The 27,129-nt window shown below is 34.0% G+C and overlaps 4 protein-coding genes, 1 long non-coding RNA gene and 1 other non-coding gene across 7 annotated transcripts; 5 read left to right on the forward strand and 1 right to left on the reverse strand.

The window, feature by feature from the left end:
- The first annotated feature begins 111 nt into the window (after positions 1-111).
- On the forward strand, positions 112-5,336 carry LOC141705731 (sugar transporter ERD6-like 6). Its single transcript, XM_074508620.1, is given in 18 exon segments — positions 112-397; positions 968-1,030; positions 1,116-1,205; positions 1,326-1,385; positions 1,692-1,757; positions 1,839-1,904; positions 2,008-2,095; positions 2,427-2,491; positions 2,573-2,665; positions 2,849-2,929; positions 3,187-3,271; positions 3,652-3,698; positions 3,814-3,876; positions 3,953-4,012; positions 4,172-4,237; positions 4,316-4,375; positions 4,581-4,695; positions 4,931-5,336. Coding segments are annotated over 18 exon segments (1,536 nt in total). The 5' UTR covers positions 112-142; the 3' UTR covers positions 5,044-5,336.
- Positions 5,337-6,057: 721 nt separating this feature from the next.
- On the forward strand, positions 6,058-6,130 carry TRNAA-UGC (transfer RNA alanine (anticodon UGC)). The gene has a single exon. It is a non-coding gene; the product is annotated as a tRNA-Ala (tRNA).
- A 29-nt stretch (positions 6,131-6,159) lies between these two features.
- LOC141706783 (uncharacterized) lies at positions 6,160-9,073 on the forward strand. The gene is made up of 6 exons (XM_074509611.1): positions 6,160-6,420; positions 6,956-7,063; positions 7,177-7,307; positions 7,660-7,760; positions 8,033-8,092; positions 8,801-9,073. Exons 1-6 carry the CDS (start codon positions 6,210-6,212, stop codon positions 8,883-8,885), a joined length of 696 nt encoding a protein of 231 aa, XP_074365712.1. The 5' UTR covers positions 6,160-6,209; the 3' UTR covers positions 8,886-9,073.
- Positions 9,074-9,818: 745 nt separating this feature from the next.
- LOC141706782 (uncharacterized) lies at positions 9,819-11,787 on the reverse strand. The gene is made up of 2 exons (XM_074509610.1): positions 11,259-11,787; positions 9,819-10,502 (listed from the first exon to the last, which is right to left on the reverse strand). The coding sequence occupies exons 1-2, from the start codon at positions 11,626-11,628 to the stop codon at positions 9,874-9,876; spliced, it is 999 nt and encodes a 332-aa protein (XP_074365711.1). The 5' UTR covers positions 11,629-11,787; the 3' UTR covers positions 9,819-9,873.
- Positions 10,500-11,607, forward strand: LOC141706784 (uncharacterized). Its single transcript, XR_012568887.1, has 2 exons — positions 10,500-11,113; positions 11,189-11,607. It is a non-coding gene; the product is annotated as an uncharacterized LOC141706784 (long non-coding RNA).
- Positions 11,788-16,030: 4,243 nt separating the features above from the next.
- On the forward strand, positions 16,031-25,772 carry LOC141706785 (DUF21 domain-containing protein At1g47330). 2 transcript variants are annotated; one of them, XM_074509612.1, is made up of 12 exons: positions 16,031-16,409; positions 17,920-17,996; positions 18,076-18,159; positions 18,280-18,393; positions 18,736-18,822; positions 19,000-19,139; positions 19,225-19,312; positions 20,898-20,971; positions 21,885-22,006; positions 24,402-24,625; positions 25,087-25,133; positions 25,461-25,772. In XM_074509612.1, exons 1-12 carry the CDS (start codon positions 16,232-16,234, stop codon positions 25,540-25,542), a joined length of 1,317 nt encoding a protein of 438 aa, XP_074365713.1. In that variant the 5' UTR covers positions 16,031-16,231; the 3' UTR covers positions 25,543-25,772. The 2 variants fall into 2 exon arrangements, with proteins under 2 accessions (XP_074365713.1, XP_074365714.1); XM_074509613.1 differs by having other exon boundaries at positions 16,273-16,409; positions 17,904-17,996.
- The last annotated feature ends 1,357 nt before the right edge of the window (positions 25,773-27,129 follow it).

The following is a 27,129-nucleotide window of genomic DNA, read 5'->3' on the forward strand; positions in this document are numbered from 1 at the left end:
AAATATTTTCCGAAAAGAAAACAAAGATCACTTCTGAAAACCAAAAACACAAACCATAGTTATCATATATCAGAAGATCATTCTTTCTGTTCATTGCCATTACCAATTTCCCTAATACAAATTACACACATTAAGTATTAACATGGCAGATCAAACAAGACGCAACATTTACATAAACATCGCGATATCAATAAAGAAGATGAATTACAGTGAGGATAGTGAAGACGGGTTTCCAAAAGATCTACGTAAGCCATTGTTACATACCGGAAGTTGGTATCGAATGAGTTCCAGGCAGTCTAGCATGTTAGGTTCGTCGCAGGCTATTCGCGACAGCTCCATTTCTGTTCTTGCATGTGTTTTGATCGTTGCTCTTGGTCCTATCCACTTTGGTTTCACTGTATGTTGATTTTTAACAACTTTCTGTGGACATTTTACTATGTTTTTAATTTATTTGCATGCATCTTTGATTTTCGAGAATTATTAGCTAGCCCATGCGAGGGATTAATTTTTATCGGTGCAGCAGTTGTTTGTGTATCTGGTTGTTTTTTTCCCAGTTTTGGGTTTCGGGTTGTGTTTGTGTTGATAAATGTGTCAATTTTCAGTCATCGTAAAATTTAGATAAATAAAAAAAGTAACGAAAACATAAAGCCAGAGAAAAGGGTAGATTAGAAGTTAATGTTGTTATCCAAATTCTATATGCTTTTTGTTAACTACCTGAAATGAGAATGTAGGATTACTAATTTTTCCTTGAATATACTTTTGGCAGGGGTGACCCTGGTTATAGGTCAGCAAGACTTGCGCCCAGGAACTCGAGTGTGGGCACCCAAAAGTTTCTAACTTCTTTAACTAAATATATAAGAATTACATGATATATGTATATTAGGGTCCCATAAACTGATTTGGACTATGACCACTCGAATTTCGGGGCCGACACTGACTTTTGGTAACTCTTTTGTACTTGTTACAGTGTGGCTATTCTTCTCCTACTCAAGATACACTCTCCAGGGACCTCAGACTTGCTGTGTCCGAGGTTTAAATTTATATTTTTTCGATAACTTGTAAAATTCTCCTTAATTTATTTGGAAAAAAATTACTAACTACGAGTATTTGGTCAGTTTTCTTTGTTTGGTTCTTTGTCGAATGTAGGTGCTATGGTTGGGGCAATAGCTAGAGGACAGATTTCTGAGTAGATCGGACGGAAAGGGGTACTTTCTTTACTTTCTTTATAAACATGTTTATCAATTTATTATTTAATTTTTTGCCTTCTGCATAGTTTTGGTTCATACTTGCTTTGTCAATAGTAAGTTTAAGCTTTTTACCTGCAGTCTTTGATGATAGCAGCGATCCCTAATATCATCGGTTGGATTCTTAAATCAATCACGAAAGTGAGATTCTCCACTGACACGCTCTAGCACAGTCTGGCTATGTTTGTTGGATGGCGATTATAATTCCCCGATTATTATGACATGTTATGCCTTAAAATATTCCCATTGATTGTTGTTCAGCATTTTGTAGTTAATTTGTGTGAAAGACAATTAAAAATATTGAAACTTACTTCATGGCATAAAAGATATGGTAAAATTTGTGAAAGTGGCCTTACTCGAGGGTATAATTCCCATAAAACAAACATGGACTCTAAACTAATGCGTCTTTATGCAGAGTATCTAATCTTTGTAATCTTGTTTCTTTAGGATTCTTCATTTTTATACATGGGTAGGATAATGGAAGGATTCGGTGTTGGAATTATTTCTTACACGGTACTTCTATGTAATAATGCAAGCCTGTTATGCAGCAGATGGGGCTGCTTAATACAATTCTAACTTTTGTTTTGAACATAGGTTCCTGTATATATAGCTGAGATAGCACCCCAGAATATGCGAGGAGGATTAGGTTCAATGAATCAGGTAGCCTGAACTAAATTATTTATTTATTCTTACACTTCACCTGTGTTTGGTTTTACTTGTGAAATTGTATTACAATTATTCTTTTTATATTTTGGTATTTAAGCTCGGGGTCACCATTGGAATAATGTTGGCCTATTTCCTGGGGCTGTTTGTTAATTGGAGAGTACTAGCAGTTTTAGATGCCACGGTATGTAGATGCCCGTATAAATAGGGAGGTCAGGTATATGTAATGGAAAACACTGGAAAACATATGATGCATCAAAGTGAATCGATAATAATGGAAAGAGGTCCATGGCCCCTCTATTAGGCCAATAAAGAGGACTAAATCGAATAAAGACCTCTGCACGACAAAGCCACTAAACTACTTGGATTGATGGTCAACTAGTTATCTCACTTGCTATACCCGTCTCATGTTTTCCTGTTTTCCCATTAAGTGTGTTCTACATGCACACAAGTACATGTAGTTTACTAATTATCAGTCAATGTGTCAAACAGTTTATTTACTTTTTCCTCTGCTGATAGGAACATTGCCTTGTCTGGTGTTGATTCCTGGACTCTTTTTCATCCCAGAATCTCCTCGTTGGTTGGTACGTTTTGTTAAAAGAGTCTCTATTCCATGCTAGTTATACATGATCGCATTGTTTGAGTTAAGTCTTGGTTGAACCTAGGCAAAAATGGGCATGACCGAAGATTTTGAAATTTCCCTGCAAGTTCTTCGCGGATTTGACACTGATATTTCCCTTGAAGTGAATGAAATAAAGGTGCACTGCATTTTACGCCAACTTAGATTGCTAATCATGTTGTAGTTATAACTAAGCAATACCTAAAATAGTTTTCACAATTACTCTGATTCGTGAGGAGTAACTTATACATTAGCAAATTCAACTTCAGAACTTGCATCATTTTGTCATTAAATCACGTTGCTTGTCTTAATTACTGTTTAGAGGTCTGTGGCATCAACAAGTAGAAGAACTGCAATCCATTTTGGGGACCTCAAACAAAGAAGATATTGGTTTCCTCTGATGGTAAGATTACAGATATTCTAATGTTTTCCTTCTCTTCTATTCTCAGTAAAGGTAAATTATAGTAATTTAAATACTCCCACCACATGCCTCCACTGAGGCACGAACCGTCAACCTCTTCTTACCAAGAAAATAGGGGTATTTACCGGGCTGCAAAGCTAGGAATTAGTATTTTTCATTTTTCTCTTTATTTTGAATATTTATGCCAAGTATTAATAGAAGAGACATGCACTGTACTTTTCCATACTTGTAACCTGCAGATAGGAATTGGATTGCTTGTCCTTCAACAGCTATCTGGAACTAATGGTGTTCTATTCTATTCAACTACCATTTTTGAATCTGCTGGCGAGTTGTTATGTTGATGCTGATAAATTATCTTAGTGGAGTAATTTATACTGTGGAGCATTTTTCATAATTTATCAGTTGGCTTATATTGCTTTAAGTTTGATGTTTACATCAGTTTGTAAATGGTGGATGGATTATAGAATTTATTCTTGCAGCAAGTTACATGTCATGACAAAATGTATGTTTTTATATTAAATCTTTCAGATGCTTAAACCTGTATAATTTGTTTATATATAGTAAAAAAATGCGGTTGTACATAGCTTAGCCTGCTTTGCTTTGTGTAATTCCCTCGTTAACTGTTCTTAAACTTATCAAGGAAAGGGGTAAATTATTTTATAGTATATTAACTGTTAGTTACAGAATTAAACTCTATTGAGTAGGGATTTCATCAAGCAATGCTGCTACTTTTGGACTTGGGGCTGTTCAGGTACATTCTGCTGGATAGCCTGAAAGATGGTTTCTCATTTTTTATATATATTTTCATCTCACATTCACTTCGGTACACCATCAGGCCATCTGTAATGATCTTTTCTACTATTTAGGTGATAGACACTGCAGTTTCTACATGTTTGGTGGACAAAACAGGCAGACGAATTTTACTCATAGTAAGTTAAATAGTCATCTATTCTAAATAAGGTCACTATAGCAGTTGATCCGATGGGAAATAACGGTTTGTTATAGGTCTCCTCCTCAGGGATGACTATCAGTCTCTTTGTTGTTGCAGTTTCTTTCTTTGAAAAGGTAGTGCTGCCATGATTTCTCAGTTTGAAATTAATTAATCTTGAGACTAAGAATCAGTATAAAACTTATTATCAAGGTTCAAGGCTAACTCACTTGTCTGCCTGTTAGCTACTCAGATCACTACCAAAAGAAAAATCTTACAATTACAAGTAATTGCAGGGTTTTGTGTCTCATAATTCTACCGTCTATAGCATCCTAGGCATCCTATCATTGGTTGGGGTTGTGGTAAGTTTACCGAATCTTCCACACTAGTGATCTTGGTCTTGTGTACATTATATTGTTTGTTTATACATTACTTCTCAGGGAATGATCATTGCATTTTCTCTTGGAATGGGACCTATTCCATGGATTATCATGTCTGAGGTAACCACACTGCATTACTATATTTCTATGCAGTCTGTTGATCATTTTATACGACTTGTTAAAAAATTGTTTAGTACGTGGTTGTATCTGTAGAAGATTGAAATTGTGCTAAGAGGTATGTTCCCGATACATAAACTTCACTACAATTATGTAATTGTCTTCTTGATTCTTCTTCTTTTTTCTTTTGATTATATTTTATTTTCAGATTCTTCCCATCAAAATCATAGGCCTTGCTGGAAGTGTCGCAACACTTGCAAACTAGTTCATTGCCTGGTTGGTCACAATGACTGCACCTTTGATGTTGTCTTGGAGTAGCGGAGGTTCCCCCTATTCCTCCTCTCCGTATATAATATCTTTTTAATGATATACGTACAAATGTGCAGTTTGTAGTTTGTACACAACACCTAACTATGTATTAAGCGCGATGTTGTTTGATTTTACATGTAGCAGGCTATTGCTCAAGTCATGTTGAATCATTTTGTCTAATGTCTTTATAGTACCTGCTAGATTAACTGCAACTATTCTTACTATTTGCGCTTTCTACATGTTTTACAGGAACCTTTAGTATTTACATGCTAATGTGCGCTCTCACACTGGCATTTGCAGCCATTTTGGTCCCTGAAACCAAAGGGAAAACCCTAGAAGAAATTCAGTTGTCTTTCAGATGATTTCATTCTTTGTGATTCAAGTTGATGTCTTCCATTTGCTTCTGTATTCTTGTTGTTATAGCGAATTGGTCCTGTGCTCAAGTCAGATTTACGTCTATATAAAAGCAGCAGGCAGCTGACATGTGGTACTCGAATATTTGGGGCATTTACAATTATTTTCCAGAAGAAAAATGATCGATTTTGCCTGAACTAGGATCTTGGTGTCCTCTCTCTTGTTTAACTTTGTCATTGTCAGCACACTAGCAAACATTTGTTGAATGGCATAGAAAGTTAGCAATACATAATTTTTAAGAAAAAAATCCACTTGATGATCATGTAAGCAGAAGGTACAAAAAATCTGAATATTTCAACACAAGGCCAGGTAGTAACTGAAGATATTGAAATATTATGACTACATGAAACAACAATAATATAAAGACATCAATTTCACTTTAAAATCAATGTGGATTGGTGAGGAAGTTATGAGACAGAATTCACAGAACAGAGTCTAGACTACAGATGATTAGTACCACCGTGCTACGAGACTGCTCTCGTGGTTACTTAGTAATGCAATCTTCCTAGGGACCATTACGAGATGTTATGACATTCACTAGCTCTTGCCATACTGTACTACATTTTGAAACTCTTCCCTTCGCCTCGACAGAATTTGATTATGTGTTCTTACACCGGTGAGAGCCACTCAACGTGTACCGGTAGAAGTTGCAGATTCTTCTCATGCTCATCAATCATCATTACCTTAGTTCCCTTCCCCTCAGCATGAATGCATAATTGATCAAAGCCAACTAAAAATCAGGGATGTAAAGTTTCACTTATTTTATTCTCTTTGTTTTCATAGTTTAAAAATTTTCACGTCCACTTTTATATCAATGACAATCAGAGTGGCGCAGCGGAAGCGTGGTGGGCCCATAACCCACAGGTCCCAGGAACGAAACCTGGCTCTGATATTTTTTATTTTTCGTTTATTCCATATTATTTTTGGATATATAGAGCTTCAGATTGAAACTTACCAATCATGGGGATGTAGCTCAAATGGTAGAGCGCTCGCTTTGCATGCGAGAGGCACGGGGTTCGATCCCCCGCATCTCCATATTTTTATGTTTTTTCATCATATTTCTCTATCTTTTACCAATTTTGAAGAGCACATCAAATTCAAGTCCACTTCCGCCATGACCCCGCCAATAATCACCCTTATCCAATCGCCCCCTTCCACCACTTTTCCCGCCTTATCTCCGCCACTGCACACCACCACTTCACCACCACCTCCCGTTCAACAACTTCATCTCCGTCGCCGAGACGCCGTCGTTTTACTCTCCATTTTCTCCCTCTTTCCTTCTCTCAATCATCCTCTCAACGCCTCTGCTCTCTCCTTCGGCATTTGTGCGTCTCTCTCTCTCTCTCTCTCTCTCTCTCTCTCTCTCCCTCTCTCTCTCTCTAGTAATACTTTGTAGTTCATGTCTTGGATTTAATTTATGTCTTATCTCACAATCTCTCTGCTAATACTTAATAGTAATATCTATTGAATTATATACATTAATCTCTCTCTCTCTCTCTCTCAGTCTCAAGTAATACTGTAATAGTAGTTAATAACTTTGATTAAAAATATGTTTCTCATCTCTCTCTCTCTCTCAAAAGTGTCACTGTGCATAGTTAATAACTTCGAATATGTATACTCTCTCTCTCACACACACACACACACAAAAGTCTTACTAGTCTAATACTCCTATATGCGCTCTCTCTCTCTCTCTCAATGTGCCTAATACTTTATTAATAATCTCAATTGAATTATAAACATTGTCGTTCTGGAATCTGGATTACTGAATAAATTCTTCGATCAGGAGCCTATTAATCTACGGAGAATTTACTTTTACCGTTATTGTTATGGTAATAATGTAAGTACATTATCAAAATGCAGCAGGACCAAAAGATTGGCTAAGAGAGCAGAAGAAGAAGGCGTCTAAATTCGTATTAGCACCTATTGATGCATCTCGCAATAGTCTCCAGTTTGCTTATCTTTCTCTCAGTTAATTATAACACTCTCTCTTTTCCTTTGTAATTTGCTATCGTGATATGCATAAGTATTACGTACTGTTAATTGAAGTGTTTAATTGCTTCTTGTGTTGTTGAATTTGATAGCAAATGGCAAATTAGATTATACTGCTAAGGACTTGGAGGATGTTCAGAAGCTGCTTAAATCAGCGGCTAGGGATTGTATTCTCGAAGACCGGGATTCGTTGGTTACGTTTCAAGCTAATACTGGAGTTGAAGTATGTTAATATTTGCTTAGTCTTGAACATTTCATTTGTTTGCATATACTGTAACTCAGTATAGATAGTTTGGTGTGTAAAAACAAGACTTGAGTAATTAAAAAAAAATTGTCGAAGATATATGTAAGATATTAGACGAATCAGCCTTCCGTGGATATAAGTAGGTCAGAGTTTTTTTGCTTTACTACCTTGAATGTGAGCTGCTAATATAGAAGTTTCTGATCTTTATTTGGGATATACACAGCTATTGGTATAAATGAGTTGCTAGTTTAATTTTAATATGTTAAACGAATCTGAACTACGTTTGGAATGGAAGACGATATAATATTAATTTATTTATTTTTAATTATAGGTGTGCACATTTAAGCTGGTTGTGAACAATGCAGCATCATTACTCGATGATAAAGATCCAGTAAAATTGGAAGCTGAAGCTAAACTCAGTGACCTTGTAAGGTAAAGTAGTGTGAAATATCTCCTATTTTTTTTTATTTTTTTTACTTTTCACAAGTAACTATAATATATAAGATTAGAGTGAAGATGCCAAACATCGTGTACAATGATTATGAAGTTCATATTTGATGTGGCATCCCTTGGTTGCTTTTGCTTTTACTTTAATTTATCTCGCTGGTTAATATCAGATATAGATGGGTTGTAGATGCAAGTTTCTAAATGGCTTATTCTTGTGGAAAATATTAGTTGTCTAAATATTTACCCTAAATTTTCAGATCTTTCACCTCACTTAGTGGCGTGGCAAATGCTGCTGATATTCAGCTTGCCTCCAACAGGTAAACATCATGATAAGGATTGTATTCGCTTTAGTAATCTTTGGTTTTGTTGTTAGTGAGATTCGAACCTAAAAATTTATATATATCTTTATAAATAATAATATAAATATTTGTTGTTAACGAGATTCGAACCTGAGAACTTATATGTATCTTTATAAATAATAATATAAATGTTTGTTGTTGACGGGATTCGAACCTGAGAACTTGTGTAATGTATTTTTTTAGTATTTGGATCTAACGACTCTGATTATTTGATGAAGAAGATCCGACGGTTAAGATGAAAAGAGATAACCAAAATGAGGGGTTAACCAAACAACAAATTATACCCCATTCCGGTTATTATAGTTTAGTATAGATGTATCATTGATGGTTTTCTTGGGAAATATAGGTGTCTAGACTTAAACTTTCAAGTTTCAACTAGTAAATGTTGGAGGATTAAAGGTTTGAGAGTGACTTGTGGCTCTTTGCTACTATAAAAATGATACTTGATTAAATTCCTCAAAAACAATCTTACATGTCCCCTGTTAGTTTCTCTTTGCTACTATTAAATTCAACAGAAGGTTTCATCAAATATCGAAGAGGGGTCTACTATGGCATACAGCTACACTATACCTCTATATAAAAAATTGTCTTACATTGAAGCAAGGGATTGTCTGAGAACCCACGTCTTACTCTTTCTAAAGATTGGTTTACTTGCCTCTTCTGCAGACAAAAGATGGCAGATGCACTCATGGACACAATATCTTCCCTCAACAGTTTTGAGCAGGGTATTAAGGATTGTCTTGAAATTTGATCATGTTGATTCCTTAGTACGGATTTTTTGGAATATGTTACCATAATTTTTGAAGTAGGTCTTCTTTCTAATTTTATACAATATCTTGTATATTAATTCTATTTATGATTGCTAGAAGGAAAAAAAAATCACCTTATCCAGTATTGAGTGGAAGGGCTTAATTAAAAATATGCTTGTTTGTTATATCACATTGAATTTTTGGAGTACTTTTTAGAATAGTTATGGTACATTTGGATTCACTGGAGTTATTCCAGCTTATGTGTTTCGCCGCGGTTGCACCAGAAAAATGCACCTTTACCTCTATCGTTTGAATTATCTCTATTGTTCCTCTAGCAAAGATACATGTTCACTCAATTTTTTTGTGAAACATTCATGTATCAAGTTTGTCAGAAATTTTTTTATATTAGAATGTACGAGAATCTTCTGCTGAAATTTTATGCAGAGGGACTTACCGTTCCATCACAGTACTATTAAATTATATGAAAGTTTTTTATTTGCAACACTGATGAATATTAGCCTGGAATGAAACTCGTGGCTTAGGAGGTCATGTTGTAAAGTCTACAACTATTCTGTTAGCTAGCCTCCAAATTCTAGGAGGTTAAATCCTTCAACCATCACACTATAAACCTTCTTTTGAGCAATAGCTTACGTAGTGTCTCCTACTTCCTGAGCGGAAATTAAGCCATCTGTAAGACATGAATTATTAGCTTAAATACTATGTTGATATTTGGACAAGGAGAATTTCAGCATTCTGAAAATGTCCCCTAAAGTAGAAGTCATCTATAGATGTAATAAGCTGTTCGCAACTTGATATATTTCTCATGCTGGTTCGTGAGCTGCATGAAGATAAATGGCCTCATGTAGCAGCAATGTTGCTATTTGTATTACTATGGCCGCACAAAATGTATGATGCATAATTGCATACACCTGCTGTGGATTTGTGAATTTGACATGTATAAGGACTCAATTCACTAGAGTTTTGAGTCTTTTAAGGAATTACTTGGCTTGGTGATCCTGAGCCCTGCACCAAATACAAACGACGGCATGGTGTTCCATCATCTGGGTGGGTTTGGAGATTTCTTGGCAAGCTGCGGAGCTTATTGAACAGATTTAAGGGATCAGGTAATAAGCCATAATTGGCATCAGGATCACCAATTTGTGAAAGCTTAACATCAGAAAATCCTAAAGATGGTAAGAGCTGATCAGGCCAGTCACTATAGAAATGGAAGACAGAACTGGACAATGCTGTAGACTGCTTGTTCATGAAGTCCGCTAGGAGTATTGTGTGGGCTAGAGTGCAATTTTCCGCTATTGTCTTTAGCACTCCCATTGCTTGGGAGTGGGGAAGGTAATAGAGAATACCTTCCAGAATCCACACCGTCTTCTTCTGTGGCACAAATCCAGATATTTGAAGTTTTTCAAGCCAATTGTCATCTTTTATGTCACCTGCCACTCTGTTTAGTGATTTTGCTGCTACCATTAGATGCTGACATTCAGTTGTTGAATTCATTGCTGCTTGTATTATCGTGTTTTTCATTTGCAAGACCTCTGCAAAGTCGACTTCATAAACATCGCTTTCTTTCAAGAAGCTCAAACGATAAGCCCTTGCATCCATTCCTGCAGGTAATTTACCTTTGAGTTATATTTATGTTTAATATTGTACTCTAAAGTAATGTTAAGTACTGTGTAGGGAGAAGGGTATTTAATCAAATTCTTTTTGTAAGGACTGCTAACCAATTTTTTCTATTCAGCTAGGGCTTCAGCCTGAGTAAAGTAAGGCTCTTAATGGTTCTGCCACTGGCTACACCTATCACAATTCACATGTGATCTGTATATGCAAGCTGTCTTCAATAGACACATCATTATCATGTACAATTGCCAATTACTGCAGAAACCCCACAGATGAGTCATGTTTGAATAGTTGAATATTTTGGCTTTGCATTACTTAATTTTTGTTAATTGTTTTTCATGATCATTTTCTCTACACATTATATAGACTGATGATAGGTTAGATTTTTTATTTTATTTTAATCATAAGGTTGTGAAACAACCATGTATGTAACAATAGTCACATCTTGAAAGGGAAGTCTGCCATAGTGAGTAGTCCCTTGTCAACACAGATCGATTTATTGTTGTAGCTTACAAATGGCCATTTTGTGCTGCCTACATATAAATCTTTGGATTTTTCATGTTAATTTGTATAATACGAAGTAGCTTAAGACGGGAAGGTAATTATTTAATTTAATTATTGCAAGATTTATTTGATGAGCGTTTTGTTTATAGCTGAGTACCTATGCTTGCAGTGGCTAATGCCTAATATCAGCAGTGGAGTACAATGCCAGGAAAAAAATCGAAAAAAAAATGGGGACCAACCTGCGCCAAGAAGAACAACCTGTGCTGCTCCTCCAAATGAATTAACTGCAGCTTCAAGGTTATTATCAAACCAAAGCGTCCGTACAGCAAGAATGACACCAGATATTTCCTTGGCATTGTTGATCCTGTCTTTCTTAATCTTCTCATAAAGGCTTTTCAGGTATGTTTCTCCAGCAAGAAATTCAGCTAGGGGGTCATGGATCACATGCTTCCACAACGCTCTTCCTGCTGCAGTTTGGCATGCGGATCTCCTAAGGGAATCCCAATCTTTTTCAATAGCTGCATGAAGCTCTTGGATGGTGTCACTGTAAGGTAAGTCAGGTTCTGGCCATTCCAGGTTATCAAGCAAGCAAGGTTCTTGCTCTGGCATGGCTGTTTTCTTTTATTTTCCGCCGATTTTCGAGTAGTAATAGAAGAAGAAAAAGGGAAGTGATAATGCATGGGAATTTATAATGTTAGAATGTGTGTTATAGGTGATAGAAGAGACTGTAGGAAAGAGATAAGGAAACAGAACCACACACAAAACCAACGTCCCAGAAAATAACTCAATCGTAGCCAGTTTCTCCACCTTTAAATGACATGCCCCAGACTGAAAGTACAAAACATAAAGTATGCCCTATCTCAGGAGCTCTTTTCCCTCTCTTAACATGTCCTTTTTCCATATCAAGTTGCAAAAATCAGCTAAATGTGAGTGGTCCCTACAATGTATGATATTATTAAAACTGTGACAGTTTCCACTTAAATTGCCCATTTTTGTTGATATAGCTGCCTAGTTTATCTAAAAGAATTCCACATGTTATGTACCGAGATATTATGAAGGTTTTAGTTTAACTGGAGTTGGACCTAAGGAATTTGTGACATTTTGTAGCCCATATGGAATTTGGCTATCACTACCTGTGTAAACATCACTAAGTGAACCTTGCACTCGCAGGGCGAATTCAGAAATATCTAAACATGTCTCACTAAGAAACCAAAAGATACATAAACGTGTAACTTAAAATACACGTTTGATTCGGTATGATCTATAGTGACGATTTTACAGTGTGATTCACTGTATATATTTGATTTGGTATTTATTACGATGATTGTTCAATTTATAATAATTATATAATAATCAACTGTATGTGTTTAGTGACGATTTTGTAGTGTGACTAACTGTATATGTTTGATTTGGTATTTATTACGATGACCGTTCAATTTACAATTATATAATATAATCAACCGTATATGTTTGATTTGTTATGAATCATTACTACTGTTTGTACAATGTAATAAACCGGACTGATATTTCCATGTGAGTTGACGTGTCTCGCCTTAAAATCATACCTAGGCTCTCATGACTCATCTAGTTCCACATGTTTACATGCACAGCCATGTAACATGTGGCAATATTTCTGTAACTTCTTCCACTGTCGCACGGTATGTAGAAACCGATGGCACTTCATACCAATTGGACAAAACTAAATAAGCTCGTGCAATCTTTATGACCATTATTTTATTGTTATGCTGTTTCGGTGGTACCTACCAATCAAATTGACCAAATAATATGCCGGTAGTTAAAGGATATGCGTTTGTGAAGTACAATGTTGATTTGTATAAATAGGTAATGACAACAATGACATGATGTAAATTAGCAAAAAAAAACAATATTATGTTTAAGATGACAATAAAAACAACACCAAAGACGGGTTTTATATAATCCAGTGAGCTGGCGGAGGATCTTAGACATGTGTTTGTCTACTAATTAGGACTTGGGTTAGTGTTAATCTCTCCTTAATCAAGAGTTTGGAAGCTCAATGAATTCTTGTTATAGTAGTGTTACTGACAATAATTTCATTTTAAATAAAGTAATCCTTCGGTCCCTTTCAATTGTTTACATTTCTGAGAAAGTGTCCGGCACACATTTTAAGGTGCATAAAAAATATAGTTATGTAATTTATTTTTATAATTTTTTTTTCTGAATAAAAGTTAAATGTTTTAATTTTTATTTAGAAAAACAAAATTATAAAAAAAAATTACAGAATTATACTTTATATGTACCTTAAAATATGTGTCGGATACTCTCTAAAAAATATAAATAATTAAAAGGGACAGACGGAGTATGTGTTTACTAATGTGGTATAAATACATTATCAGCGGAATTACGAACAATTGATGTTGATATATGCGGTTAGGATTGTTACTTTTTTTTCATGTAATTCATGCAAAAGGAATGAGATCGGGTCTGTTTGGCACCAAACTTACAAGCCACTTATAGCTTATGAATCCGTAACAATTTATTTATGAGTGTTTGTCGACCCAACTTATAATAAGTTGAATTTACAATTTATAAGCTGATAAGTTGAATGTTGGTAACGACATACTTTTTCTCAACTTATTTTGATTTTTCGCTGATTTATTAACCTCAATTTTAAAATATGTATTTTTAAATGTTAATCTAAATTAAAATTCATGAATTTAGATAATTATATTTATTAATTATTTATTTTAGTTTATTTAAGAAAAAAAAAATTCTAACCTATAATTAAAACTATCCAAACACTTATTTAACTTATAAGTATTCTTTTCCTTATCACTTATAATTCACTTATCCATTTTAAGTCGTAAATTACTTATTTTCAGATTTACCAAACAGGCACCGTGTATAGTTCTTTAATAACTTATCACTGGGCTTTGTGAGGAAGTGAGAGTATTTTCAATATTTACAATAACATTATTAACATATTTTGATTTAATATTTACTAACTATCATTTGAGAAATGCATGCTTACACCCGTAAGGTGATCATCGAATCGCAAAAACCGTCCGCATTGTCCCACATTGCACCGTAAAATGCGGTTTTTATTTTTATGTGGTGCAGTTGCAGTTTGAGTTTTTGACAAATTTTGCGGTGCGGTTTGCGGTTTGACATTTTAACATTGTGGTTCAAACCGTATCGCATATATATATATATAATATAATATAATGTATATATAGATATATTTATACGTTATAGATTCATTTCTTGTTTACTATAGTTTTGCCTAAATGCTAGCTTACAAATTTTTAAATTATCAACATTTGTTTATTTTTAATCAAAAATATATTGTTTTAGCTTCCTTTTTAGCTAATTTTTTATTATATTTGTATATAAATATTAATATTTTTGAATAAATAAACCGCACAAACCGTATAACACCGCACTGCATTTTCATGGTGCGGTTTATATAATTTTTGAGGTTCTGCACCGCCCGCACCGGATCACCCCTGCTTATCCGAAATTGAATTTCAAAACTATTTGAAAATGTTACCTGACTCATCATCGTACAATTAACCCATCATGCAATTAACAGAATGGCTATAAAATATCAAAATGTCATGCAAAATTTTTAATTTGTCATTATATAATTAATAGGATGGACCCTATACAATCATATTAATTTGCCGATTAAAATCTACATTGTATTATTTTAGAACTATTTTATGTACTCAATTTTCGATTTTCCTTACTTTTTGTTAAAAACAGGTAAGAAGATATTTGATATTCATTTTACAAAAAGTGTTTTTCTTATCTAAATATTATATTTTGGATAAGGCTCATATTTCTGGAAAAAAAGACCATTTTTTAATTTTTACAAAAAAAAGTACTGATTTTACGATCAAAATTGATGTTATCATCGAAATGTATCAAAAACAAATATATTTTATATTAATAGTTAATATCAAGAAAATATTAGACCCGACTAATTTGAACACGACACGACTTACGCAACACGAAAAATGTTTGCCTATTTAGTACACGCCACAAAAATACACGAACACAAAGGTACACGGTCGAGATTTAGTATCGGTTTTGTATTTTCCCTTAAGTACACGACACAACACGAACTATACGACATAAATAAATATAACAATTAAATATTTATATTTATAATGAATATGTGTATATTTATAATAGATATATGCATATTTATTTTTAAAATAATTACTTAATTTTATAATATATATATAAATGTGATCTAAATATATATATATATTATATTTCATAAATTTTTACCTACAAATCTTATATTATTTATTTATTTTAATTAATATTAATATTCAGTTTTACACGAAAATACGATACGAAATAAAAGTACACGAACACAAAAGTACACGGATCGTGAACATGTTGATTTTGTTTTTAACTTTCAAGTACATAAAAATACACGACATAAAAGTATACAATACGAACGAATTGTAAGGTCTAGAAAATATCAACTAAGAGAATCTTCAATGGTGTTGGCCAAATTGGACATATAAGACAATATGTAAAATTTGTTGAACCTGTATAAAAACATTGTACTTCGATGATATTGACTATATTGTTTAGCTATATTTTAAAAATAGTATGTTACTAAAATTTTAGATCGTTATAAATATAATATATTATTTCAATATGGTAAAAGGTAATTAGAAATGTTTTTACATATTTCTTACATATATGTAGTGGTTCAACAAATATAATTAATATCAAGAGATTAGCTAAATTTATAAATAAGGGGAATGTACCATTGAAAATAAATTTTTTTTTACATAATGTCTATATTTTATTTATATTTATAGTATGTATTAATGTTGTTTAGCTAAGGATTATAGGGGATGCTCTAATTTACTACTATTATTTTTTCATTGTGGAGCCTAAAGTATTTTTCTTGAGTAATTAAAACTTAAAAGTTAGGTACAAGTCCGGAACCGTCCCTTAATAGCAACAAAAACATGGTTAGATAACATAATAATCAGTCTTAGATTAATACAAGAATAATAAATCAGCGGACCAAAATCAAATATAGAATCATCTCTTTTGTTCTTCCACTACATGTTGCCACTCCATGTTGCTAATAAATGAAAGAATAATTGTACCTTCTCCCATGTAATCAAGAAAACACCTATACATACAATAAATTAGCTATAGATACAAATATAATAAAGCCCATCAAGATTTCTTGAAGAAGATGGGAGCTGATACACCCTGTTGTGGAACAGAGTTTGTGCTGTATATATTTCTAAGTATAGGTTTGGTTTTGTTTGCTGGGCTTATGGCCGGGCTTACTCTTGGTCTTATGTCTCTTGGTCTTGTAGACCTTGAGGTTCTTATCAAGTCTGGTCGTCCTCAAGATCGTAAGCATGCTGGTGAGTATCAAAAAAAAAATTCTTTAATTTTTTGTAAAATTAACTGGGTTTGTTATTTGTGTTATTTCTTGATCTGGGTTTGTGTTATTATGATCAGATGATGAGAATTTGGGCTAAAATTGAGTGTTTATGCTTAAAGTTAAGAGTTTTATTAGTTTTTTGGCTGAGTATAATACTTAGTCACACTGTCTATAAATTTTTGGGTTTTCTATTTATGTCATTTCTTGATTTGGGTTTGTGTTATTTTGATCAAAAGATAAGAACTTGATAGAAAAAATTAAGTGTATTTGCTTAAAGTTAAGAGCTTTATTTTGGTTTCTTAGCTGAATAGAACACTTGCATAGTTAATTAGTCGCACTATGCGTGAAGATTCTGTAGTACTAATGTTAGAGTTTATCCTTAGAATTGTTGTCTAGTGGATATTTATCTTCTTTTTGTAAAGAGGTTGAGGATTCGAGACTCGATAGAGGCATGTGTGTGTCACTATTTTGCGTTTCTGCGAGCGAACTTTACCTAAGAAAAAATGTTGGAATTGTAGGCACTTGAACTTGTTTATTTGGGTTTGTGTTATTTAGATCAGAAGATGAGAATTTGGTCTAAAATTGAGTGTGGTTGCTTAAAGTTAAGAGCTTTATTTGATTTTTCAGCTGAGTATAATACTTAGTCACAGTATCTATAAATTTTTAGGTTTTCTATTTATGTTATTTCTTAATTTGGGTTTGAGTTATTTTAATCAGGTGATGAGAATTTGGTTGAAATTTGAGTGTGTATGCTTTGAGTTAAGAGCTTTATTGGTTTTTTAGCTGAGTAGAATACTTGCATAGTTACACTGTGTGTGAAGATTTTGTGGTATGAATGTAGGAGCTTATCTAAAGCATTGCTGACAATTGGATAACAATTTTCTTTTTGTAAAGAGATTGAGGTTTCGAGATTCGGTAGAGGCATGCATGTGTCAGTATTTGCGTTTCTGCAAGTAACATTTAGCAAAATAAAGAAAAACGTTGGAATTGTGGAAACTTGAACTTGTTAATTTGGGTTTGTGTTATTTTGATCAGAAGATGAGAGTTTGGTCTAAATATCGAGTGTATATGCGTAATATTAAGGGCTTTATTTGTTTTTTTAGTTGAATAGAATACTTAGTGACACTGTGAGTGAAGATTCTGTGGTATGAATGTAGGAGCTTATCTTAAGCATTGTAGGCAATTGGATAATAATCTTCTTTTTGTAAAGAGATTGAGGTTTTGAGATTTGATAGAGGCAGGTGTGTGTCAGTATTTGTGTTTCTGTTAGCAAACTTTACCCCAAATAAAAAAAATGTTGGAAATATAGGGACTTGAACTTGTTGATTTTTACCTTTTTAAGCTTTACAGATTAATGTGATTTGATCCCTTGTATGCGGATGAAACTAATGAATAATGTTGTTATGAAATTTGCATGTTATATTTGTATATTTTGATATGAATTAGCGAATGATAGTTAATGGAATTGTTGAAGTGTTTTCTTTTGACAGCTAAAATTTATCCAGTGGTAAAAAATCAGCACTTATTGCTTTGCACACTTTTGATCGGTAATTCTTTAGCAATGGAGGTTAGACTTGCTTCTAATTGCGTATTTGATTATGCTAATATTTCTAAACATATGCGATTAAATCTTCATTGTCTTGTAGTCTCTTCCCATATTCCTAGACAAGCTTCTACCTCCATGGGCAGCAATTTTGCTATCAGTGACGCTTATCCTTATGTTTGCTGAGGTAGAATATCTTTTATAATGAATTAAAAAGCTGTTTTTAAACGAGAGTGTTCAGACAATAGATCATTTTTATTTCCTTATTATTTTTTTTTGATTTGTGGTATTCATTAATTACTAACAGATTATGCCTCAAGCAATCTGTACCCGTTATGGATTGACTGTCGGAGCAGCAGCGGCACCTTTGGTCCAGCTCCTTTTATGGTTGTTCTTCCCAATTGCCTACCCAATCAGTAAGGTGTAACTGATAATCTTCGTACATATGTGTTCAGTTATTTTTTGTGCCAACTGCATCCAATAAATGTGAAAAGATTGAGTGAGTTATTGTTTCTGTATATTTAAATTGTAAAGTTATTAACCGACATTCTTATTGTAACTTTCATAAATTTTGTACCAGCAAAAAACATAATTCAACTGTTTGTTGACAAGATACAAGTTTCCTTGACAATATTATTTGTGTTTCTTCCCTTTGCCCTTGAATTGGTAATGAATTGAATGACTCAAGAATTCTCTACTCTGTAACTTGTATATTTCTATTACTATAGTTGATAAATTTTGTTTAGCGTTGAATTACGTCTAGGTTTTGGATTGGATGTTGGGCAAAGGACATGCTGCTCTTCTGCGTAGAGCAGAGCTGAAGACATTTGTAGACTTCCATGGAAATGAGGTACTTTTTCCAATCCACTTTCCGTGTAACTGGTTTATATTATGTAATTTAATTTTAAAGTTGAAGCTGCCAACTCCCAGGAGCCTCTTCTACAAGCAATAAGCGATAGCCATCACTCTCTCTCTTTCTCTCTCTCTCTCTCATGCTGCCTATTTTCTTTTTGTACTATATTCTTAGGCTGGTAAAGGAGGGGACTTGACACATGACGAGACAACTATAATTGCTGGAGCACTTGAGCTGACTGAAAAGACAGCAAAAGATGCCATGACGCCTATTTCAAAGGCTTTTTCCATTGATCTAGATGGAACTCTTTCTTTGTAGGGCAATGGCTTACTTTTTACTGTCTATACTGCTTGCCCTCATTCTATGCTTGACTACCTTCTCCATTTCTCTCTCTTACAGGGAGACCTTGAATGCCATAATGACAATGGGTCACAGTCGTGTTCCTGTTTATTGTGGGAAGCCAACAAATATTGTTGGGATTATTCTGGTAATTTCTCGAATGTGCCTAGATCTTATTTGCAGAAGCTTAAAGCATTGTTGTCACGGCGGTCGACAAGTCGCGAGTCGCGACTAGTCGGTTTGAGAAGATCGACTGAAAATTCGACTTGCGAATTGTCTACTAGTCAGTCGACTTGGTCGACTTGTCGGTCGACTAATGCAAAATTCAATCAAAATTTAAAACGAAAAAATAATAATTTAAAAACCTACTAAACCTCAGCAAAAATCAACATGCTAATTTTAACTTATATATCTTATGTGGGTGTGTTTAGGTATGTATAAATTGATTAAAACTGAATATACACGTGGTATAATCAATTAATATATTGGTATACTCAGCTTATCTATGTGAGTATATTAATAAAAGGGAAAATAGATATGTTTGTGTTTAACATTTCTATTTTGTGATTGATATACATATGAGTATGAGAGTGTTAGACTTTTATTGTGGAAAGCCACGCATATAAGATGTATTATTATATATTACATAATTAATTATTATCAATTTGCTTAGCGACTAGTCCACGACTATTCGACTAGTCGACAAGTTGGACCTCCATCGACTCGACTCGTCTCATCGACGTCACAACCATGGCTTAAAGCATGCAATGCTGGATGATTTGTCTGCAATTCTTATTAGAAACATGACCTATAAATAAAATTTAACAAATTCACGAGTTTTTCATATTTAAGTGGAACCCTATTAGAAGTAAGTTTCATAAAATGACACTCAATGGCTGCAGACTACTGGCTATGATCAATATGAAGTTTTCTTGTGAAAATAAATTCCTTGGTAATATTATAGCTGAAAATTTGAGTTTTGTGATGTATGCTTTAGGCATGTGGGATTTATTCTTAGGCTACAGGCGTTGTTCATTAACCAGCACACCTTGTCTACGTAGCTAATTATTTAAGGAACTTTTATTAGTTTGCGTTAAGGTTAATTTCTAGCAATTTCTTTTCTTCATGTTCAATATGATTCATGTTTATAAGTGGTTAAGTTCGGTACATCATATGTGCTAGTAACGGTGTTCTGATTTCTAGAATGTGTATTTTTTAGCTTCATTCATCTATATTTGCCATTGATCTATCAATCAACTGGGCCAGTTTGTCATTATGTCGGGCAGTGTTTAGCTGCAGTAGAAGTGTAAATATAATATTGTGCTACAAGTGATTCTTTCTTTAAAAAAATTGTGAACTTCAGATAAGAGGCTGCTGAGTGCCGTCAATAGCAAGTTTCTATGTATATTAACCGTGATTTCAGTCATTTCAAAATGGTAACAACAATGATTCTTTTCAGTAAATTCTTTTGGTTTTGCTCTTTTGGGGATTATTTGAGCCTTTATAATTAGACTGCAAGGTTCTCTCAAATGGAGGAGATTGTTCTTTGTTGATTATGCTTTATCTGTGATTATTTTTTCATTTCTCTACAAATTCTTGGCCTCCCTTTGTCATATCAACAAATTTACTTTACTTTGTTTTCACCGCCAACCATTCTTGATCTTCTCATAGTTTTATCTCATGCCTGAGATCTACATGTATATTTTTCGCTCACCAATATACCCGCTGTGCAGGTAAAAAATCTCCTAACAGTTGACCCTGTTGATGCGGTTCCTCTCAGAAAAATGATGATTAGAAAAGTTCCTAGGTATGAATCAGCAGGTGCTCTGCTCATATCTCTTGAGTCAAGATGGTTATAAATTTAGGACTTGAGAATCATAAAATCATATGTTCATGAATAGGATAATTTGATAACTCTTTATTTAGTTTGCACTTTTAGACATCGTTACTGTGATGGATTCCTTATCTATCAATTTTGATGACAAACTTTCTTTTTTATATATTAATGAGCCATCTCTGCCTGGAGTCAGCTTCAAAGAACCCCAAGTATTTACATATTTTCTATAAAAAAATGTGCATCATAATCATTTGAAACAGATTGGAAATATTTGATCATAATTTTATCAACAAAATTCCATGAAGTTAGGTTATATTAATTTGACCATTATATTGGGTTTTATTGACTCAATTTTTCTCACTTGCAGTTGTCTTACTAAACTCAACTTAGAGGATATATAGATTATATTGAAGAAGAATTGGTGTGATGGTGGTTCATGGTTGTCTTTCATAGTATAATCCTTTTATTCTCCAAAAACTTTCAAAAAAAATCATAATAATGGTTCTGGCAACGCTAATTAATCATCTGTGGGTCCACCTTTAGTCATGGTGAAGTTTCTGTTTATTTGTTTATGTTTCGAACTTCAATTTCTCGCATGTAATTATTCTGTTACTCAAATGCATTTGTAAGCATAAGTTGGTAGCTTTAGTGTAAATATTATCACAGTATAGTAAGTACATAAAACCTCATTATAAACCCTATCGATTGGTTCAGGAGGGATTCCTTCTCTGAGATCCGTTTTGTTATTCTGTGACAACAAATTATTGTGTTATGTAACAGTTGTTTCTTAGTTTTTTCTCTTGAAATAATTGTCATGAGGATTTCTAAGCTATTTTTTTTTACATTAAAAAAGCTAATAATTTTTCTTGTCCTGTTCCTTCAGGGTTTCAGAAGACATGCCCCTTTATGATATTCTGAACGAATTCCAGAAAGGTCACAGCCACATTGCTGTCGTATATAAATCTTTAAATGAGACAAAAGAGTTTACAAAGAAAACGATTGATGGTAAATTATTTTTCTGCTGAAGCCAAGTCTTGTTACAAAACGTCTACTCTCATTACCTCTTCTTTTAAACAAAACTTGTCTAAACTCTTGCAGTTTCTGACCTAGATATTCGTCGCTCACTCTTCAACTCCACAACAGGGCCGTCTAATACATTTTGGATGCCCTGTTCAAAATGAAAAAAGGCCCCGAAATCTATTTTAACAATTAAATTAAATATATTTTAAAAAATAAAACTGGATTCAAATAGGAGTTAAAGTTATATAACAATGTAGAGAAAGAAGAGATAAGAGCTGAATAACTTCAAGATGTGATTGAAATTTTGCAAACTGTGTTCTAGATTCAACAGTGTAGAATTTGATATATTTTTATCAAAATATACGTGTGACATTTGGTTGATAAACTCTGGGCCTTTGGACAGAGTTGTTAGTTTTCTGTTTATACATACATGTGATATAGTTGTTCATTAAAATTTTGGGCCCTTTTAAGTTTGGGGCTAGAGCTGGCCACTTGTGCGGGTTTGGACCGCCTGTTTGGGACCGACTCGTGCAAAACCCGATTTTATTCGGCTCGAACCGGGCCGGTTTAAAACCGCACAAGTCGTTGACCATTGACGAACCGGTTACGAATACAAAGTTGAAAGTTCGGGACCGAACTCGGCCCGCACGAACCCGCACAAACCACAATCCACACGAGTCGAGCGGCACGAACCCGCCTAACCCGCACGGCCCGCACAGCCCGCACGGCCCGCACTAAGTTGCACCTTGCTGTTGTTGAGTTGCTAGGTGCTTATCTATTAATTATTAAGTTCACATGTATTCAGGTTTGGTGCTTGTTCACACATACACTTATTTGTTTATTATGTGTAACCTCTAAATATTGGTATCCTGTTTTCTCAAGATTCAATCCCTACTTTAATTGTAAGTTTTTTTTAAAATTATTAAAATTTATAAGAGGTATTATCCTCTTTTAATAAAAAAAACAAAACAATAGAATTTATCAATTAAAATTAAATTTATTTAATATAATTACTGCTGTTGATTTTTTAAATTAAAATCGAGACAAAAATTAAAAGAAAAATATTTCAAAACACTGCAAGTTTTAGTTGGACTAATTATAATTATTGAGGAACATAAGTTATGCATGTCTGTCTGCTACTTTTGCATAGATAAAAATTATAGGCACCTGTCAGTCTCTCACTTACTAGCCCCTTTAAAAATTGTCAGCAGCCCGCGAAGCTCGTATGACTCAGCCCGCACGGCTTGCAAGTCCTGTGCCGGTTACGAGTCTCTATTTTTCTGTTCGAACCCAGCCCGGCCCGGCTCGCTTATCCTGCGTGGCGGTTCAGTGTTTATAGTTTGCATGCTCAACCCGTAATTAGCCTGGCCTGGCCCGGCTGGACCGCACAACTGGCCAGCTCTATTTGGGGCTCTGTTCCATTGCTCCAACAGCACATGCAATAAGCCGGCCCCTGCTCCACAATTTTCTGCAAGTCTACTAGGAATCACTATAAATAGAATATAATGATAATGTTGTGCATGTATTACTTTTGCATGCATAACTTTCCCGTGTTTCCATTTACCATTACATCTTTTTTTATTAATGTAACGTATGTAATGTATATAAAAAAGAAGTAACGTATATGGAAACTTAGGAAAGTAATGCACGTGTATATATCTGCGTGTTGAGCGTGAAACTGTTCCAAGTGGCTTTCACGGGCGTCTGCTGAAAAGCTTGGCGGTGCTTATAGAGATATATATACACATTATGCAGACATCCTTCACTTACAAGAGACCCAAAAATCAAATCTTCTCATCATACACAAACACTTAGACGATGTCTAGTATGGCTGGTAATATCATTCTTGGAAAACCACTATGGCATGAGAAGCAGGGTAGCCATAGGCGGTAGATGAAGTGGATGTTTAACCACTACAGAAAATAGAAGTCAAGAAGCTAGAGAGTATAGGTGCGGTGTGACAGAACTAATATGCAGGGACAAAGTGCTTACTGGGAGAACCCTCTTCTGTTGCAAAAGCTTTCGAGTTTTGAGTTCCGAGTTCCCTGGTTGAGTTCTGTTACACCATCTCCTATACTCTCTGGATTCATAACTTCATATGTATGCAAATACACACATAATATTATTGCAAATACAAGAGAACACCATACTAATAATTATTCTTATCAAGGGATCAGTGTTTTATAGCAACTAATGTTCATTTTAGTAATAATTGTAGAAGTAACCATCATTGTTAGGGAGAAGCTTACTGTTATCTACACATTTATGTTGACTGCTGCTGATTAGATAACTATTTAATAGTGTTAACTTTTCTGGATATGCTAGTTATATGTTATCTTTATGTTCGTCTTGTTGTGGTGAATTTGTGATTTTAATGCAGCTACACAAAATATGGCTAGCAAAACACGCTCTCATTTTGCTGACAGGACCGATGGCATTGAAAATAAAAATGGTCCTTCTGCTGCTCCCGCCTTCAAAAAAAGACATAAAGGTTGCTCGTTTTGTATCTTGGATTTAGAAAATACTCCCATTCCAGAGTTTCCACCACATGAAGTTGTTGTTGGTGTAATTAGCATGGAAGATGTAATTGAGGAGCTTCTTCAGGTAATAGTTAAGCATATACGTCAATTCCTTATAGTTGGCTACTAGCATATATTATGATATACTCAACAAAATTGAGAATGTGAAAATGCATCGCCAAGGTGGCAGATGGTGCGGCAGTACTGCTTTGTCTTTAGAATCAGAGTGCTGCTTAGTTTTTTGAATCTTGTTTTAAATCATTTTTTAGTAATTACAAGTGCTAAATCTTGACAAGGTCCCAACACTGCTAAGATTATATACACAATATATTTTGATTGTTGATCTCCTAACATTTGGCCATGATATATAATAGATGAACTTGTGATTTGTGAAAGTAAGTTAACTTTACTAGTGTGTTTGTTTGTGTGTCTTACCACGTACAGTATGCTCCTTAAATCTTCAATTTCAGAACTCCACATTAAATTAATATAAACTTTCCTTTGTTGTTTACTTCTCTATCTGACATCTTTTTTTATTTTTGACAGGAGGAGATACTTGACGAAACAGATGAATACGTAAATATCCATAACAGGTAGTGATTTTTTTGCTGTAATACATAATGCAATTTTGTGTGCACGTGAGGAAGTTTAAATGGATTCAAATGTTTGTTGGACCATAGATATATTTCCTTCGTGCAAACTTTACAAAATAGTGGGTATTTTACAATTATCAGTGACATTATGGTCACTCCATACTTGATACTTCTGCAGAATAGGATGATCAAAGTGATTTTCGCACAGTTTTGTCCAATATGAATTCATTTAGGGGTCTAGATCCGTTATACCAGGAATAAAGCAAATAGAATTTGACACTAGAACATAAATACAAGTGAATCTAAATGTGTATACTTTCGGTGCAGGATAAAAGTGAACATGCATGCTACTCAAGAACAAGATTCCGAAAACCTGGAGCAGTCTTCCCCAACCTCTACTCACCAGTAAACCGCCACAGTTACAAGAGAACACCATACAATCTCCCAAGGAAATTGTTCATTAGCTTTGCTAGTCTTTCATTATTGCTACTACTGTTTTCGGGGGAAAAATACGGTTACACGTAGAGAAAAAACCGATGTAGCTTCGGTTAGATGTGCTGGCTAAAGTGTGTATGTACACATAATGCACCGGATTTATGTATATTGATCGACTAAAAAAACCATGTTACACGTGTAAAACTCTTTCCCGTGTGTCTGGAGACTGGTGATTGTTCGGGTATTGGCCCTTTATATCACTATTTTTGAACAAATGACCCAAAATCTCACAATTTGGGAAAATGACCCTTTTTATCACTTAAAAACGCATTTAAAAAATGTGTTTTCAAAAAACGCATTTATATTTTGCGTTTTTTATTAATTTATAAATATTTTGTTTTAAAAAATTATTCAAAAATACCAAAAAAAAAGAAACGAATTTTAAACTTGCGTTGGCCTTGAAAACGCATCATAAAAGTGTGTGTATAGAGGATAAAAGCATTTTAAATATGGGTTATACAAAATGAACAGCCCCATTTGTCTGGTCCAAAAAGTAAAAAGCAACAGGTTTTGTAAAAAATTAGGAACGCATATTTTAATTCTGTTTTTTCGTGATATTAAGGGTCATTTTGCTGATTTGTGATATTTTGGACCATTTGCTCCAAAATTGTGAGATTAAGGGCCATTTTTCTGATTGTTCATTATTTCTTCTCAGGAACATAGAAAACTATAGAAATTAGAACATAACCATGTTCTGGTAATAATAGATATATCCATACAAATATCGAAAAAGTGTAATTATAAAAAAAGGAATTTATTAAAAATACCCATATTTTCAAACTTATTTACAAAAATACGGTCTATGAGAGTGCTTATGAGGTTGGTCGAAGTTGCATTCGAGATTGTAAACATTGCAAAAGATGTTACTCAAAAGTTGCATACGAGTTTGTAAATGTTACAGATCGTATTTTTGAAAAAACATTATGCAAGAGGCGTATTTTTGAAAAAAATTCCTAAAAAATATTCATTGATGGGTAAAATAGGAAAAGTAAATATTATAATTTTGTTATTAATTTTAAAAAGAATTTACTTTAATCCAAAAACCCGGAAAAGCTGCATTAAAAAGTGTGTTTGAAATAAATTAATACACTTCCTGTCTGAATTCTTTGAAAACAAAAATCTATTTTGGGCCTACAAAACCCGAGCTTAAAGAGCCCATAAAGTAAGGAAATAACGAGGCCCAATAAAGCGACTCATGGTCCCGCCAGCTTTCCGTTCACGTTATATATCATAAATGTGACAGCCCCACATGCTCTTTGTTTTTTTGTTACCATCTTTACTTAAATTAGAAAATACGTACATGATAAGACAAGCAAATTGTCGTAAGTATCTCTCCGCTCTTTGCTATACATTTAAATATCGATAAAATAATAATTGATAAATTATTAATCTCGTGAAAATAATATTTTTCTCGAGTGTGATTGGATAGTTCATGTGATAAGGAGCTTATCCTCTGTTGTCGGATTCGACTCTAGCTCACCCGAGAATTATTGAGAATAGA

Source organism: Apium graveolens, chromosome 2 (assembly GCF_009905375.1).
Source record: "Apium graveolens cultivar Ventura chromosome 2, ASM990537v1, whole genome shotgun sequence".
NCBI lineage: Eukaryota > Viridiplantae > Streptophyta > Magnoliopsida > Apiales > Apiaceae > Apium > Apium graveolens.